This window comes from Mauremys reevesii, linkage group 6 (genome assembly GCF_016161935.1).
Source record: "Mauremys reevesii isolate NIE-2019 linkage group 6, ASM1616193v1, whole genome shotgun sequence".
Lineage (NCBI taxonomy): Eukaryota > Metazoa > Chordata > Testudines > Geoemydidae > Mauremys > Mauremys reevesii.
This window is the reverse complement of record NC_052628.1, coordinates 36,630,690-36,647,910: the sequence shown is the minus strand read 5'-3', so window position 1 is coordinate 36,647,910 and position 17,221 is coordinate 36,630,690. Positions and strand designations below refer to the sequence as shown.

General features: G+C 42.7%; 2 protein-coding genes across 4 annotated transcripts in view; one reads left to right on the top strand and one right to left on the bottom strand.

Moving 5' to 3' along the window:
• Positions 1–6,777, bottom strand: part of NDUFAF2 (NADH:ubiquinone oxidoreductase complex assembly factor 2) — a 123,307-nt gene extending 116,530 nt beyond the window's left edge. For both annotated transcript variants that reach the window (XM_039543193.1, XM_039543194.1), the window contains exon 1: positions 6,550–6,777. In XM_039543193.1, coding sequence (XP_039399127.1) covers positions 6,550–6,676 — 127 coding nt within the window. In that variant the 5' untranslated portion in view covers positions 6,677–6,777. The remainder of the gene's footprint in view (positions 1–6,549) is intronic.
• A 430-nt stretch (positions 6,778–7,207) lies between these two features.
• Positions 7,208–17,221, top strand: part of ERCC8 (ERCC excision repair 8, CSA ubiquitin ligase complex subunit) — a 58,816-nt gene continuing 48,802 nt past the window's right edge. Inside the window, exons 1-4 of one of the 2 annotated variants that reach the window (XM_039544244.1) lie at positions 7,208–7,473; positions 11,824–11,919; positions 12,052–12,153; positions 15,714–15,837. In XM_039544244.1, the coding sequence (XP_039400178.1) occupies positions 7,397–7,473; positions 11,824–11,919; positions 12,052–12,153; positions 15,714–15,837 (399 nt within the window). In that variant the 5' untranslated portion in view covers positions 7,208–7,396. The remainder of the gene's footprint in view (positions 7,474–11,823; positions 11,920–12,051; positions 12,154–15,713; positions 15,838–17,221) is intronic. The other variant, XM_039544243.1, reaches the window with a different exon arrangement.

Sequence of the window (17,221 nt, the reverse complement as noted above, 5' to 3'; positions counted from 1 at the left end):
CCCCCTGGTGGGCCGGGCCAGTTTGCTCACCTGCCATTGTCTGCAGGTTCGGCCAATCGCAGCTCTCACTGGCTGTGGTTCGCCATTCAAGGCCAATGGGGACTGCAAGAAGCTGTGGCAAGCAAATCCCTCGTCCTGGGCCACATGCCAAATGTTGCTGATCCCTTGATCCCTGTCTTAGATTATGAGATCTCTGGAAGAGGTACTGTAGCTAACTATTCATCTTGACAGTACCTAACACATTGTGAACAAAGCATGCCACAAAAATAACTAAAGTACAAATAAATAATACCAGAAGATGAGTGAGTGAGCGTTTTCTGCAGTGCAACTTTCCTTTAAGTCAAGTCCCTACCACCATCAAATCCTTTTTCGTTATTTTAATTTTTTGTTTTCTCCAAGACAAAAAGGTTTATTTTAGTCTTCCCTAAGATCCTCTTTCTAAAAGCCTGAAGACATTTTCTACTTGCAGTAATAGCTGCTAAAAGCATGCAATTTAAAATTATTCACACAAAACAAAGTTGTTCTAAAACTAGCATTGTGATCTACAGAGACAATTTTCAGGGCAAATTAGTTACTAAGGCTCATAGCTAGTCCCATTTTAAAAGACTACAGAAAACCATAATGATTAGGACGCTAGATAATCTGATGGAACAATTGAGATTAGTTTGACATAATTACAGAACATTCCAGGACCCCAACCGTACTATATCACACTCTAAACTACACTTAATCCAAAACTATGTGCTGGGGAAGGATCAGAAGAGGCTGCATGAGCTGCCTAGATTGAGGAATGTGGGTATGTGCAATGTAAGAAATGAGTCTAATGTCTGTAGAGAATTGTGGGGTATACTCTGTGGGAGCAGATACTATTAGAAGCATTTATGGAAGAGTTTATACAGTTTAGGGAGAATAGGCCAAAGAAAGTCAGACTAGTTTTGTGTAAGTTTCCAAAGAATTTCACCTACATGCATATCCTAAAAAATATCCTGAATGAAAAAGAAGTCTTTGCGTAAATTTGTTTAGCGTAAATTAAATTTTTTTTAGGAGCAAAACCGATTTAACGGCAAACTTTTAACACTAGAATGCACCTTATTTAGATTTTATCCTCCTCCTTAAGTATTAACTATTAACCCTAACGTTGGGTATGTTTAGCTCTGTAATTGTTATATCGGATTAGGTTAGTGTGATTGACGGTATTGCCGTGGATCTTATCCCTATCGCACAGCTCGACAGTGCAGAAGTGCGGGACTGCAATCTGAACCGCTGTTTGAACTCAGCAGGTAAGCGTAAAAACAGGCTTGGTTTTATCATTTTGAGTTTGCCGAATAAAAAGAGAATCAAGCGAAAAATCAGCGAAAAAAAAAAAAAAAAAAAAAAAATGAACCATGGATCCGAAAATCAGCGCTCATCGCAAAGATCAGCTTCCCAATCGCTCTATCATTAAAATCTAAAATCTTTTAAAATCAAGCAAAAAGCAGCTACCAGAAGACCAGCGCTCAGCCAGCAGAAAAGGGAGCGCGGAAATGGAATGGATGGACTGGATGCGGAGGACTGGATCCTGGGCCTAAAATCTCTCTCCTAAAATCTTGCAGCCATTATTTGCATTTCCAGCTTGCAGGGGTCAAACACTTGGCATAGGTCAGTCCCCCACAGCAATGTCCTCCACCCCACCCCCACCCACCCCCACCCACCCACCAACCATCCTCTGACTCTTAATCCTCTGCCTATCTTTACTGAATCCTTTTAGATCTTTGTGCGATGGCAGCACCAACATCTTAGGCTGATGGTACACAAGATGCAAATCCATCCCCATCAGATGCAAAAATCATCCAAATCATCCTCATCATGAGCATCATCAGCATCAGCATCAGCATGAAAATGATCATTGATCATGCTTCTCAGCTCATCATCCAGGATCGTGATCAGCCTAGCCGCCATGCCCTAATTTTTGCTGGTTGCTGGATGATGTGGATGGATGGATGGTTATGGTGCATCATCATAGCCATCCTTCAGGGGCTGAGCTCCTCCACCCCCCCACCCTTCATCAAAGAAAAGATTCCAGTTGCCCTGGCTGGGACTCTCAGGATGCTGGCTTGGGCACACTGCTCACACACTGTGCTCTCTGGACCTCTGCCTTAGAGTCCTCCTAGCTGCCTTCCACTCATTTCTCATCAGTGTGTCATGTGTTAGTTTTCTTATTAATTTAATTCTATATCACACAGGGTGGGGACTACGCAAGCCAAGAAGGAAAAAGAAGAGAAGAAGAAGGAATCAGATACAGGGGACAGTTACAGAGCAAGCAACACCATACAGATACTCGGGCTCTGACATGACTCAGAGCAGGTGCAGAGCAGCACTATTTATATTTTAGCTATTTTTCTATTTTTAGATTTTAGAAGATAAAAGGAGGAGGATTGAATCAGGAGTCTTTCCATTGGCATTTTTGCTTTGCGCCCGGCACATGGCCAGCCATGGGGATGCCAATGATGGGTACAAATGTATGGACAGGTTGCTTTGTGTAATGGCTTTGGCTTGCTTTTGCTGGCTGATTGACTACAAGCACTAGCAGCAAATGGTACAAAATCATCATCCTCAGACTCAAATCCCAGTTCCAATTTATGGAAGGTGTTGGATGGGCTGTATCTCTGCTGTCATCAAAAAAAAAAAAAAGCAGCAAAGCAAAGCATGCTTCTGTGCGCTGCTGAATCGTCGGCATACGGTACACAAGTACGGAGAGTAAAAGAAGCAAAAATAAGCAAATGAGCTCCATGATTGCCATGCTGGGCAATCTGCCAGCAAAAAAGAAAAAAAGCGCTGAAAATGCTTGTCTGCCCAGCCAGAAGAAGTGACTGGACACATTTACCCCAGAACCACGCGACAATGATTTTTGCCCCATCATCCACTGGATCTCAACCACGGAAGTTCCAGGGGGGGGGAGAGGGGCGGGGGATGGGGGGGATAAGGAATAGCTACCCACACAGTGCAGCGCTCAAAATCGGCTAGCCTCCTCGACCCATGGACCACACTGATTGATTGTGTGTGTGTGTGTGGCGCGCTCGATTTTATAAAAAATTTTTACAAAACCGGTTTATGCAAATTCGGAATAGTCCCGTAGTGTAGACGTACCCTTTTAGAAAAGTCTGTTTTGACAGAGGTAAAAGCAAAGCTCTAAGATCACCTGATGGGTGGGTTTATCTTTACTTACTTTAAAACAAGAGTCAATTTGAAATCGGTGTTTTCTTTAACGAGTTTCATGTTCTAGACCCTTCCCCACTCTCTTATTTAAAAAAAGGTTTCTCTTCCCTATTGTCCTGTGCATTAGCAACTGGGAAGCTAACAGACTACAGAAAGAGTGAAAAAGGTTACCAGAGGTCCCTGGTATACATCCCCCCTTTATCCGTTGTTTTGGATATCTGTTGCTCATCAATAGGGGAATGTGTTCCAATTTACATTGGTCCTGATCCCATATCCATCATTTGCACAGATAGGGACTGATGTGAATTGGAACACGTTCCCCTATTGTACAGTACAGTACTGTACTTGCGTCTGCTGGCCACATTCAAGGCTTATTACCTATTGAGGACGTTCTCCATGTTGATTAAGGAGACAGCAGGTGAAGTCCAGTGTAAAGGAGTTTAGGAAGTCCTACAACATCTTGAACAGCATGGAAACATTGACACGTCGTGGGAAGAAGTCACTTCACAATGCATGAATGACGTTTGGTGCCATGCATGGCCAGATGCTGTCCACAGCTTCATGGGATTTGATGCCATTCCTGCTCTCAAGCAAGAAATTGTCAAGTTGGCGAAGGATGGCAGCTTCAAGGAGGTGGAGGATGTTCAGGAGTTGTTGGAGTCTCGTGCTGAGCAACTGACAAATGAAGAATTGATTGAGCTGGACCAACAACGGCTATCTGAAGAAAGCAAGGACGATGACATAGGGCAGGAAGTCAGGAGTCTGATGACAAAGAATCTCTCCCATTTCTTTGGATTGCTGGATGAGATGACAGAAATCATACAGAGCGGTGATCCTTTTCATGAACAGTCTGGCAAAGTTTCCAGGGCTCTCAATGATGCAGTGGCTTGCTACAGGGAAATCTATTGTTCAAAGATTCATGCAGGAGAGCAGACATCGTTAAAATCCTTTTTTAAGGCTTCTGCAACCAAAAGACCAGCCATGGAAAAGCCAGCCCAAGAAAACCCAGCCGCCACCCCTACCTAAGTTTAGTGTAATTGACACTATTTTATACTGTATTATAGTACTGTATTTACTTTATTAAAATATTCTGTGTGTTTGAATAGTGTTAGTGGGGTTCTACATTATTTTATTCAGTGTTTTATATGTAAAATGTGTACTGTATGACCTGTCGTAAAAAGGTACACTGTTTAGGTATATTGTTAAGGCAAAAAGAACATTATCATAGGCAAGTGCTGTGAAGTTGTGAACACATCCCCCCTTACTCCATTATTTCTCATGGGGAAAAATTCCCTGCTATCCATTGTTTCAGTATCCATTGCCCTTTTCAAGAACGCACCCTCAATGTATACAGGGGACCCCCTGAATATACATTAAGTATTATGAAATTAATCTAGTTAGTCTTTCAAGCCTGGTTCACTTACTTCCTTCTTTTATATATAGCCCTCTAATATGGCTAACGTAAGTCTTCTCAAATTCCCCCCCAATGGAAATAGCATTTAAAACAACAGTAGTAGAAAGCACTAGGACAGGGAACAGAGTCAGACTAGACCAGAAGTTAAGAACCTGATTCAATATTACAGCGCTATTAAACAAATTTAGTTCAGAGGCACATCCCCCCCTTTTTTGTCTTCATCAAAACAGCCCCCAAAATACAGTATGCTGCTAGCTGATCTGAGAAGGAACACAGTACAAGCTTCACAGTAGTGGCAAAGTTGAAGGAAGAAAAAAAGTACTTGGGTTAGGAGCCTAAGGAAAACTATAGACAATGTGGGGGTGTATAGGGAACTAAGGGGAAGAAGGAGAAACACCTAAAAGACATGCAGGGGAATTTCCAGGCAATGTACACGGAGAATAAATAATTGGGCAGGAAACAATCTATGCAAGGGCAAACCTATGGACATGGGGTGGACCACATAGGCTGGTGGAGAGGAAGTATTGAGAAGTTGTAAGGATGGGTATTCTGGGAGATGAAACTGGCAAGGGGTAGGATGTAAGCAAAGGAGACTATGGAGGCAAGTTCAAGGTTTCCGTTATCATCTTCAAAGTTCTCCGTGTTCTGGGTGCACAACCCAGGATATATGAAACGCAGTCTAAAGCTCTGTGATGAAGACCACGTTGATAAGAACATAAGAAAGGCCGTACCAGGTCAGACCAAAGGTCCATCTAGCCCAGTATCTGTCTACCGACAGTGGCCAATGCCAGGTGCCCCTGAGGGAGTGAACCTAACAGGCAATGATCAAGTGATCTCTCTCCTGCCATCCATCTCCATCCTCTGACGAACAGAGGCTAGGGACACCATTCTTACCCATCCTGGCTAATAGCCATTTATGGACTTAGCCACCATGACTTAGTCACCATGATAACTTCACTCCTCCCGCCCAATGGAGCCCACAATGGTAAGAATAAAGTTTGTGTCTGCAGGAGACAGAACTCTGTCCAGGAGCGGTCCTAGGCTGTGGCATTAAGTCCCCTGGGAACTAAAGGCCATCACAAACCTCACCACTTTACATTCCAAGTGTCTGGCTCATTTCTTTGACCTTGCCTTCTCGAATATAAACACACAGCCATACGTATATTTACTTGTTTAAAACTCTTACCACAAGAAGACAGTGTGCAGCACACAGGGCTCCCCTGGGAAGAAGATGAGAGAACAAATATGTGACAGACGTGCTGTCATGCTGCTTAATGAACTACTGGAAGGCACTCAGGCACTAGGATGATTGGCATATCTCCAATTATTACCCATCTCCTAGAACTGGAAGGGACCTTGAAAGGTCATTGAGTCCAGCCCCCTGCCTTCACTAGCAGGACCAATTTTTGCCCCAGATCCTTAAACGGACCCCTCAAGGATTGAACTCACAACCCTGGGTTTAGCAGGCCAATGCTCAAACCACTGAGCTATCCCTCCCCGGGCTGCCGGTGGCGGCTCAGACTCCCTCTGCCTCCCAGAGCAGCGGCCGCTGAAATGCTTTAAAAAAAATTGGGGGCGCTGCTTTTTGGCACCCCCAAATCTTGGCACGCCCCAGGCCACCGCCTAGTTGGCCTAAATGGTAGCACCAGCCCTGGATACAGGGAACAATGAGGGAAGCCTAGGGGCACGGGGGGCCTGGGGGAGGCTCGGGGCAGAGGGAGTAGGGTGCCATGGAGGCAGGCGAGGTGGGTTTGGGGGTGTCTGGGGGAGAAGGCTGGGGGCTGGAAAGGTGCCTGGGTGAGGCTGGGGACCCGGGCGCAGACGGGGGGGGGGAACGCTATAGGCGGGCTGAACTGCAAGGGGGGGTGCTCTGCAGGAGGCAGCCCCGCAACCCCCCCACCCCCGAGAGAAAGCTGTGGAGCCCCGCCCCCCGCTCTTACCAGCCCAGGTTTGGTGTTTGGGGATCGCGTAGTATTTGTTTCCAAACTGGTCGGTGCCCACGAGCTGCTTCTCTGGCCCGAGGAGATGGAGCCGCAGGGCGCGCAGGAACCGCCAGGGCCCGCTCATCCCGCCAGACGAGACCCGCTCACTCTGCCGCGGTCAGGCCAGCGGCTTCACCGGCCCCGCTCCTGAGCCCGAGCGCGCCAAGTACCTACCCCGCCCCTTCCGCTTCGGCCCCGCCCCCAACGGTGTGACCTCCAAGTACCTACCCCGCCCCTTCCGCTTCGGCCCCGCCCCCAACGCCACGTGCCCCGCCCCTTCCGCTTCGGCCCTGCCCCCAACGGTGTGACCTCCAAGTACCTACCCCGCCCCTTCCGCTTCGGCCCCGCCCCCAACGCTGAGAGCTCCACGGACGTGCCACGCCCCGTCCGCGTCGGCCCCGCCCCAACGGTGTGACCTCCAAGTACCTACCCCGCCCCTTCCGCTTCGGCCCCGCCCCCAACGCTGAGAGCTCCACGTACGTGCCACGCCCCTTCCGCTTCGGCCCCGCCCCCAACGGTGTGACCTCCAAGTACCTACCCCGCCCCTTCCGCTTCGGCCCCGCCCCCAACGCTGAGAGCACCGTGTACGTGCCCCGCCCCTTCCGTCTCAGCAGCGCCCCCAACGCTCAGAGCACCGTGTACAGGCCCGGTCCCCTGTCTCGGTCTCGCTGGCTTAGAGGCGGGCTGTCGACTATCCAATAACCGCGCTCTGCATTGGTCACGGTCGTTTCGCGCTGAGCCAATCGGCGTCACCCTATTTACAACATGGCGGCGCTCCTGGGTCTGGTACTTGCTTGGTCCCGCCATGTTGGCCTTCATTTCGGCCCGCCAGGCCGGTCTCGACGATCCGCTGCGATTGCGCCGGGCTGAGTCCACGCGGAGGTAAAGAGTCTTTCGGCTCCTGCAGTTCAGTCTCTTCTCGGCTGGGGCCTGACTCGGGCTGTGGGAGGCAGGGCCGGGTGACGGGGCTGTGCCTCAGTGTCTCCACCCGGGGTAGGGGGTGATGTCTTCACACCAGTGTCGTCCTTTGCCCAGCACTAGACATCGACAGGGCCCTGCTGGGCCAGAGCTTTTCACTGGGAATGGGATGGCAGGACCTGACACTGCCCTGTCACGGCGAGCGTTTGGGCATGACGTGTCGGTCTCGTTTGTCTGTATTTTACCCTCCTTTCCAGTTTGAGTGTCAGTGGATGAAACCAAGGGTCACGCTCTTCCCCTCTGTTTCTGCTTCCTCTCTGCCCCCCCCCGCCCCTTTCCAATTAAGCTTTTTTTTTTTAGCAGCTCTCTGTACCGACGTTTTGTTTGAAGAAAAACTCAGACGGAAGACGGGCTATTTATTAAATGATTTCTTCAGATGTGAAGGACTATATTAATTGGTGCTATTGTGTACAACATTGTTTCTGAGAGTAGTCACTCTAGAATAGGTGCTCAGTCTAGAGGTGGTAGTAGTAGTGCCAACCCCAAGCATTCAAAAATCATGCAAGTCCAAAAATAAGATATTTAAAAGCATGTATGTTGGGTTCTTTTTACTTATCTTCTGGATTTTGTGTGTTTGGATTCACATGTTTAAACTTTTCTGTAACCCCTAAGGCTGGAAACTTCCTTCTTAAAAAATGAAAACTGAGATTCTCATGTAATCACACAATTCATGGAGCTGGGGCTTTAATTAAAAAAAAATTACAACTATTACTAAGACTTGTGATAAAATGAGAGTTGGCTGCATGGAAGTTGTGATCTAGCCTTTGTCCTTTGGCTGGACAAAGTTATGTATAGTACTGGCTGTTTCCATTTCAGTTGCACACTTTAACTGTGTTATATAATGTTTTAAAATTACACAAGAATTATGACAAGGAGTCCTTGTGGCACCTTGGAGACCAACAAATATATTTGGGCAAATGCTTTATAAATTTGTTAGTCTCTAAGGCAGTGGTCCCCAACCTTTCAGTGTGGCGGGCGCCGGATGACCGGCCGCCAAAATGCTGCCGAGACGCGACGTCATCGAGAAGCGATGCTGCCAAAATTTCAGCAACAGCGCTTCTTGGTGTTGCCGCTTCTTGGTGGCATTTCAGCGGCTGCTTGTCCGGTGGCTGTGCTCCTCGGCGGCGGGCACTCCCTTGTCAGGAGGTGGGCGCACATAAATGCCCCGGCAGGCGCCATGGTGTCTGCGGGCACGACGTTGGGAACCACTGCTCTAAGGTGCCACAAGGACTCCTCGTTGTTTTTGCTGATACAGACTAATACGGCTACCCCTCTGAAACAAGAATTATGCTCTACCCCAAATCTGTGTCAGACTCATGCTTGCTACCTTCCACTACCTGGTGCATGCAGAGTGGTTTGGCTTCAGTGAAGTACGTTTCACCACAGCAGCCATTGCCTGGTGATATGATGCTGTTTTTGCCAAAATGTAGCATTGTGTTGTAACATGCTACAGTAAACTCTATGACATTGTAAAAACTAAGTTGTGTCCTACACGATGAACACATTAACATAGCATGCTTATTTCCATCCCCCTAAAGTGTATTTGTTCTGTATCCTTTATACAGTCCATGTTTGCAGACACTAATGTGAACATCTTGAGCTTCATATCTTAAAATAATTTTATGTGGCTTCTCCTTCTTTCTGAATATTTTACAGATAAATCATTGAGTTATGGTTGGACCTTGTTGGACTTCTCAAGTCACAATTCTTTTCATTTAGCTATAACAGAGAAGCTTTTCTAGTGTAGACTAGGCCTATGTGAAAACCAATACATTAAAGCCTCAGGAATCTGCAGGTACACTAAAACAAATAAGGAATGAATTTCTCTTTTTATCTCAATTAGATGTTAATTCTGAAACCTAAAGATGACAATTTTAAATGTCAACATTGTTAAAAGGGTCACTAGCTGAATATTTCTGCTAAAATTATAATCAGCCTTATTATCCCATAATTAGGGCCCTACCTAATTCAGTCCATTTTGGTCAATTTCACGGTCGTAGGAATTTTTAAATAGCTGAAATCATGAAATTAACTATTTAAATCTGAAATTTTACAGTGTTGTAATTGTGGGGGTCCTGAGCCAAAACAGAGTTGGGGTGGGGGTCAAAAGGTTATTGTAGAGGGTGTTGTAGTACTGCTACCTTTCTGTGCTGCTGCTGGCGGCGTCGCTGCCTTCAGAGCTGGGCTTCTGGCCACCAGCTGCTGCTCTCCAGCTGCCCAGCTCTGAAGGCAGTGCTGCCGCCGCCAGCAGCAGCACAGAATTACGGATGGCATAGTATGGTATTGCCACCCTTATGTCTGTGCTGCTGCCTGCAGAGTTGGGCCCTCAGTCAGCAGCTGCTGCTTTCCGGTCACTCAGCCCTCAAGGCAATGGAGAACTAAGTGTGGCAACACTATGCCGCCCTCCCCCCTTAAAATAACCTTGTGACCCCCCTGAAGCTCTGTTTTGGGTCAGGACCCCCAATTTGAGAAATTCTGTCCTTCCTCATGAAATCTGTATAGTATAGGGTAAAAGCACACAAAAGACCAGATTTCACAGTCTGTTACATGTTTTCCATAATCCCAAACCACATCCTGCACTTTTCCAGGTACCAAGAGCCTGATGTGTTCGCCTACCCAGCTGCCAAAATCTTCAGCTTCTCCCAAGAATCTCTATGATGCAGCTATGCATTGTCAGTCCAAACATCTGATTGTATTATTCATTTTCTGTGTTTAATTCAATAGAACCCTAATTTTTTACATTAAACTGCAGCAGGATTTCTGGTCTGCTACACCCTGGCATTTAGCACAGAATTTAGTTCCAGATTGCAATGGAGAATAAATAGCTTTTGGTATAAGAATAGTAGTTAAGAGACTGCTGCTAAAGCCAAAATTTAGGTACCAATCTGTGAAAGTTCTGAGCACTTCCAGCTCTATTTGACTTCAGCTGCAAGAGACATTCAACACCTTGAAAACTGGATGTTCATTTCATGTATATAAATTGTAGTTTTCCTGTACTTTTGTTGGCAAATGGGATTGCTCAGTAGAATGTAGATTTTTTTCATAACATGGTAGCAGGACTTCTAACTCCACTTAAGGAGCTGGTTTTGGTGCATATCACATTTTCATAACTAAGAGGAGCAGTAACTCATTGAACCAAAGAACTTATCAAAGGTGTGTCTGGTTATCACCTACCTTGTTCAAAGCTAGTTTAACTTTTCAGTAATTAGAAGACATCAGTTAAAATGTGAAAGGACTTTCATAGAAATATTTTAATAAACCCACAACTATGAACTCACCATATTTTTCTCAGTAATTTTATTTTGTTATTCATATGTCTTTTGGTCAAATGACTGCTTAGTGTTTTTCTGAATCTATAAAATGCTGAGTCTCTTTTTTGGTGGTGTTTCATCCTGGATAATAAACCCAGAGCATGTTGTGATCTCAGCAACACACTTTTTTGCTTAATTTGAATTTTTTTAAGACCAAATATCTTTCTTATCTTTGATCGGATGTTGAGGAGAATTGTAGTTATTCTTGTCAGTTACAACAGTAGGAAATTGCTTGATTGACACTTGCAACGGTAGCTGGGTTTACGTGATCATACAAATTAGGAGTAAAAACAAATCTTGTCCATAACACAGTGAATGCTTCTGATGTTTCATTAGCTGAATTTGAATTTTTATCAGAAATAATTTTCATGAGGATGTCATTTTTTCTTTCTTTCTTAATGATACAAAAGATGTGGAAAACATTTAATTTTTTTATAATTATCACGTGGTGGTAGTTTTCTTATTCATTCTGTATAACAAATCACTTTTTCATTTACTAAAATAACTGGTTTGTCCACTAGGTGTCCTAGTTTTATTAAATAAACTACCAAATGATCATGGTTGGGATGAAGACTAACTTATTTGTGAATATATTAGATATAAAAGTATATAAACATTTCATTTCACTTTTTTATATTTCTGATACTTGTATTAATGCCAATTTTCAGTTATACATTTGTTGACATTAATTGCTAAATAAAGATTTGTAGTCTTCCACCTCCAAATAATATTACAGTGTGGTAATTCAGCCAGTCACACATTTCTTATTTTTAGTTCTACATGTACTTTAAAATGTAAAGGGTAATAATTGAATGTATTGAGTCAAAGAAGAATTCTGAGGATCACAAATTTGACTTCTTTTGTTGTACTAAAGAAAAGGTAAAATTCAAGTACTTTCTGATTCACACTGTTCATGGTTTGATATATTCTGTCTTTTTTAAAGGGTACTAAGCTTGGAGCTAAACAAAGATAGAGATGTGGAAAGAATCCATGGGAGTGGTGTTAACACCTTGGATATTGAACCTGTTGAGGGAAGATAGTAAGTAAATTATGCTTTTATATTATCATGTATATTTTATAGAAATTACTTTGCTGAATGTGAACATTCAGTTACTTTGAACACATTGTGAGTGTAGGATATTTAAAAGCTATGTTATGTTTGTTCTTACAGCATGTTATCAGGTGGGTCAGATGGTGTTATTGTACTTTATGACCTTGAAAACTTCAGCAGAAAACCATGTTATACATGTAAAGCAATTTGCTCTGTGGGCAGGTATGTATCTTTTTTTTTTTTTTTTAAATCACTGTGAAATATTTTTAGCAATTTTATTGTATATTTTTGCATTGAATTCACAAATTGTTGCACTTTAGTATTTTACAGTATTTTACTTCCTGCATAAAACCCTAATCACACATAGGACCAGACAACGTTGATAAAAAAAAAAAAACATTGACACACTCAGTTAAAAGTATAATATATCAATTCTGAAGTTGTAGGAGCAGCTGTTCCGGTTTATTTTGTTTTGTTCTTTAAATGTTGACTAGTCTAGTTGTTTCATTAATAATACCTGTAAAATTAGGAATCTACTGATGATACAGTTGTATAAAACTTTTCATCCAAGGAGTTCAATACTGTAAAACATTGGATATTTTTACAGAGAGGAAAATTGGAGGCGCACAGAGATTGTGTGTTGCCTAGGACCTCACGGAGCATCAGTGGCAGAGTCAGCAATAGAAGCCCAGTCTCCTGATCTACAGTCCGTTTTAACCACTAGAAAACCCTGCTTTTCCTGTTTTCAACTCACAGATTCCTTATTCTGGCTCTTTCATATTATCCCACACTGAAATTGACCATGTAGATGTACAGTGCTATGTCTAGGCATAAGGACAGTAATTTACACTTTACTCTCTTAAGTAGACTGGATAGAATCTAAAATTTGCAGCTAGTTACTTATGAAGTTGGAAAAACTATTTTGAGGATTCTAGACCTAAATGATTTATGCAGTGGTAATCTGGAATTTGCCAAGGTCATGGTTGAATGAGGACGGTCCCATTATTACTGGCAAAAGGGAGGCCATAATTGTATTCACAATTCATTCTACAATATTACAGCTAAAACTGAAAGAACTCGGTATATATGGTAGCCCGGTAGTAGAATTAATGCAGCTGTATAACCTACTCACAAGTCCCCAGTGCCCTTACAGATTTGTCAGACTTTCCCTGCAGGTCATACGGATTTGTTCTTTTTATGTATTTATTGTTTCCCATCCTTGTACTTAGGAAGTTGGGCCCTCCCATAAGCAAAGACATTTTCTGTGTCTCATGATAGTTTGGCCTTCCCTGCAGGAGTTAGTGGGTACCCTTTCCCCGTATTCCCATGGCTGGATGTTTTGAGGCCTAGAAGCTGGGTATGTGAACTAGATACAGCGTTGACTAATCAGCAAAGATGACCTACAACAGCAGAAAGGCCTAAATTGTGACAGGAAAAGAAAAAGATGCTAGAGAATGCATCAAAACATGGTACAGATACTGTTAATAACCTGCGGTCTCTAGGTGTCCATCCTTATGAGTGTCTGGACAAACTAAAATGATGATTAACATTAAGTGAATAAATCCCAGAATTGGAACAAACTCTTAAACATAACAAAATTACATAATGCACACTAACAACATAAAACATTAAATAAGAGAATAATTCTGAATCCAGCCTTGAACGATGCCATCGTTGCGCTTCTTAGTGTGTGTCAAGAATCAGTGGAATATTCCATAGCTGAAGACCCTGTTTATGGCCACATTAAGACTGTACTGTTAGATGGATGTCAGTTTGTTTCCACAACAGGCACAATCCTCAGATAGATACATCCCTTATTATTTCCAGCTTTAAACACTAATAGTAAAACTTAATCTCATTCATTAGACTCTATCCAATGATACAATAGGAAATACATTTTTACAAAAGAGAATTAAAATGAGGCAAAGAGCCTAGTATTATTAAATATATTAGAAATCTATATGAATTATAGATAATTACAATATCTGGAGTTAATTATTTCCCCTAGCTAGTTTATCCCTCTTCCTGATTCAGGACATCACAAGCCAATGCCTGCCATTAAGAAGAAGACAAGAGCCTTTAGTACTTGTGCTGCTGTGTTTTACAGAGTTGTAATTTCTATTTGTCAAGGGGAGCCCTGAATAAATTGCATTGGAGATCAAAAGAATCTAAGCCAGTGTTTCTCAAACTGGGGTTGCTGCTTGTGTAGGGAAAGCCTCTGGTGGGCTGGGCAGGTTTGTTTACCTGCCCCATCCACAGGTCTGGCCGATCCGGTTCACCGCTGCAGGCCAACAGGGGCCGCTAGAAGCGGCAGCCAGTAAGTCCCTCAGCCTGTGCCGCTACCAGCAGCTCCATTGGCCTGGAGCAGCAAACCGCGGCCAGTGGGAGCCGCGATCAGCTGGACCTGTGGACGGGGCAGGTAAACAAACCGGCCCGGCCCGCCAGGGGCTTTCCCTACACAAGCGGCGACCCCAACTTGAGAAACACTGATCTAAGCACTGTGATAATTTTTCTTGAAGATACGACTCTTAACAGCCTCCAAATATTTGAGAGATTAAACCTGTGCTTCCATTTTCATCTCATGGTCAAAATGAACTATAGATTCTGAGCCCTGTGAATCTGCTTCAGATTGTGATTTTTTACTAAAAAGACATCTGCCTACTGTAAGACAAGACACTGCCTAGTAGAGCAGAGACTGGTTCTAATATGACAGATTTTTCTCAGCAGACCAAGAGACTGGCTTAAGTGTTTAAACTAAGAGAAGGCTTCACATGGAGAGGAAATTTTGGATTGTACACTTCACCTGTCTCTACAGCTCCACTGAGTGATTCTGTGCTGTAGCAAAGACAGATATTCTCCTCTGTATTGTAATGCCATGATACATCTACATATGGACTTGATGGAGGGTATCCTAGAGTCCTGAAGCTTCACTATTGTTCTAAATCTTGATCTCTGCCATTTTATTTTCCTGAGTTCACTTGTAATGACAGTGAGCTTTGGGAACATCTAAAAGGGATGAGACTCTCAGTGATAAGGATACTAATAGGAGCAGAGATCCAATTATAGTTCCTCAACAACCACTTGAGATTCTAATATGCTATCTTAAATAGTTCACCGATTCTCAAGATCTCATTACATTGAAATGTATTTAGGAGCCTGTGAAGATTAAATCAAACAGGACCTGTGTTGCAAGATACTATCTAAATTCCCTTAAGTGTTGATCTCACCTAGATTACTACTGGAACTAAGAGAGTGTGGTTAGCAACATACTAAAATAGTAAAATTTTGTGGCACTTAAGTCATAGTTGTGATTTAACATTACCATTAGCAAATAATTGTTAAAGACCCCACTCCTGCAAACTTGTGCATATAATATGGAGTCCCATTTAAGTCAGCAGAGCTCACCAGGGTCATAACTGTTTGTAGAGTCAGGCCCTAAAGTAATATTTAAATGTCGAAGCCTACGTTTTTCAAGAGTGACTACAGATTTTGTTGTCTCAGTATTTGGGCTCCTAACTTGAGACACGTCAAAATAGCTTGGTTTTGAGAGGGCAGATGATCAGTACTTTCTGAAAATCAGCCCCAAGGGGGCTCAAATTGGTCACTCAGAAATTGAGTCACCAAAATTACTGGTCGCTTTTGAAAATTTAGACCCAGTAGTTTAAAAAAAAAAAAAAACCTAGTAAAAATAATTAAAAAAAAAAAAAACCCACCTTGGTCAATTAGTATCAAATCAAAAATACACTGCTGACCCTAACCAGTACAATTTTATTGTATTATAGGAGCCATCCTGATGTACACAAATTCAGCGTAGAGACAGTTCAATGGTACCCTCGTGACACTGGCATGTTTACATCAAGCTCATTTGATAAAACACTGAAAATATGGGATACAAACACATTACAAGTAAGTAATTACTAATCATTTTCATAACTTCCTATGCGCTCGATCTTATGATGTGCTGAGCACCTGTTTTAAGAGATTGTGTTCCTGAACTTCCCATTGAGCTCAGTGAGAGTTGCTCAGCATTTTGAAGGATGAAAAATGTCGGGTTGGTAGCATTCAAAACTGTAGGTACGGAATACAGTGGCAGAAGTTTAGGCACTCACATACTTACCAGCATGCTTCAGCCTTGTTTTAGAAACCACTGATATGTTACCCATAATATGGTAGTTCAGAGTCTTCATGATTGCTTGGTTTTTCTGCTTAGCCTGCCAATAAGAACATGATTTGTGATTGGTAGACTTTGTGGTATGTACATTTGTCCAGCAACAACTGGTTTGAGAGCATAATTTATTTCTCGTGAGGTGTTGAACACCTATTGAACAATATTAATTGTTGGTTATCATCTTATTTGCGTAGCACTGGTAGTGTACCATGGGAGCACATTTGTTATAATTATAAAAAATATGAACAGTGTCTTTAATGGCTTAAACCTTTTGCCATATTAGTGTGAAAGGATTTGTAAGCTTAAAACAATAGAACAAAGGAAACCATGAGGAGAAACACTAACCAATTTGTCATTACTTAAATAAAGTTTGCATATTACAGCTATTAATCTGCTACTAAATTCTGTCCTCTAATAGCTGATATATGAATTTTGGACTGTGGTTAATCTCTTTTATTTCATGTATCAATGGCCTTACATTGGCATTGTTTGTTTGCCAAGAATATTGCCTCATGCATTAAGGTGAGAAGATCATGAAAACTGGAGATTCTGTTATCCCAAGGACTCAATAGGCAATATTTATATGATCAAATGAGATGGGAAAATTTATTTTCTAAACCTTTTAAAAAGTGTAATATTGAGATGTATAGCTTTATTTTTGTGGCGGGAGGAGGTAGTGTTGCTGTTTTGTTGTTTAAAGTGTGTTGTGTGCTTAGCAAGAACCAGATACTGCTTTAGACCATCCTCTTAGAATGAGATACAAAATATAAACAGTATATAAAGGAGATTTGGTTTATAAACTGCTACAAAACGATGTATTTTCAAAAGATTTGAGTTCATTCTTGAAAATAAAAACAATTTTAAACTATTTTTAAAAAAAGGAAACATTGTCCACAATGTTAAAGATGAAGTCCCAAATTTAGACTGTTGTACTTCGTAATTGTTAAAATGTCAGAAGGGCACAATGTGCCACTAAACATAAACCCTCACATTAAACCAGTGCTTCCCAAACCATGAGCTGTGGCCTCCTTGGTGAACCATGAAAGGTCATGCGGGAGCCCTCAGTGTTTGCGGGGGGGGCCGCGGGATTTAATCAGTAATGCCCATTTTTGTTTTTCTAAT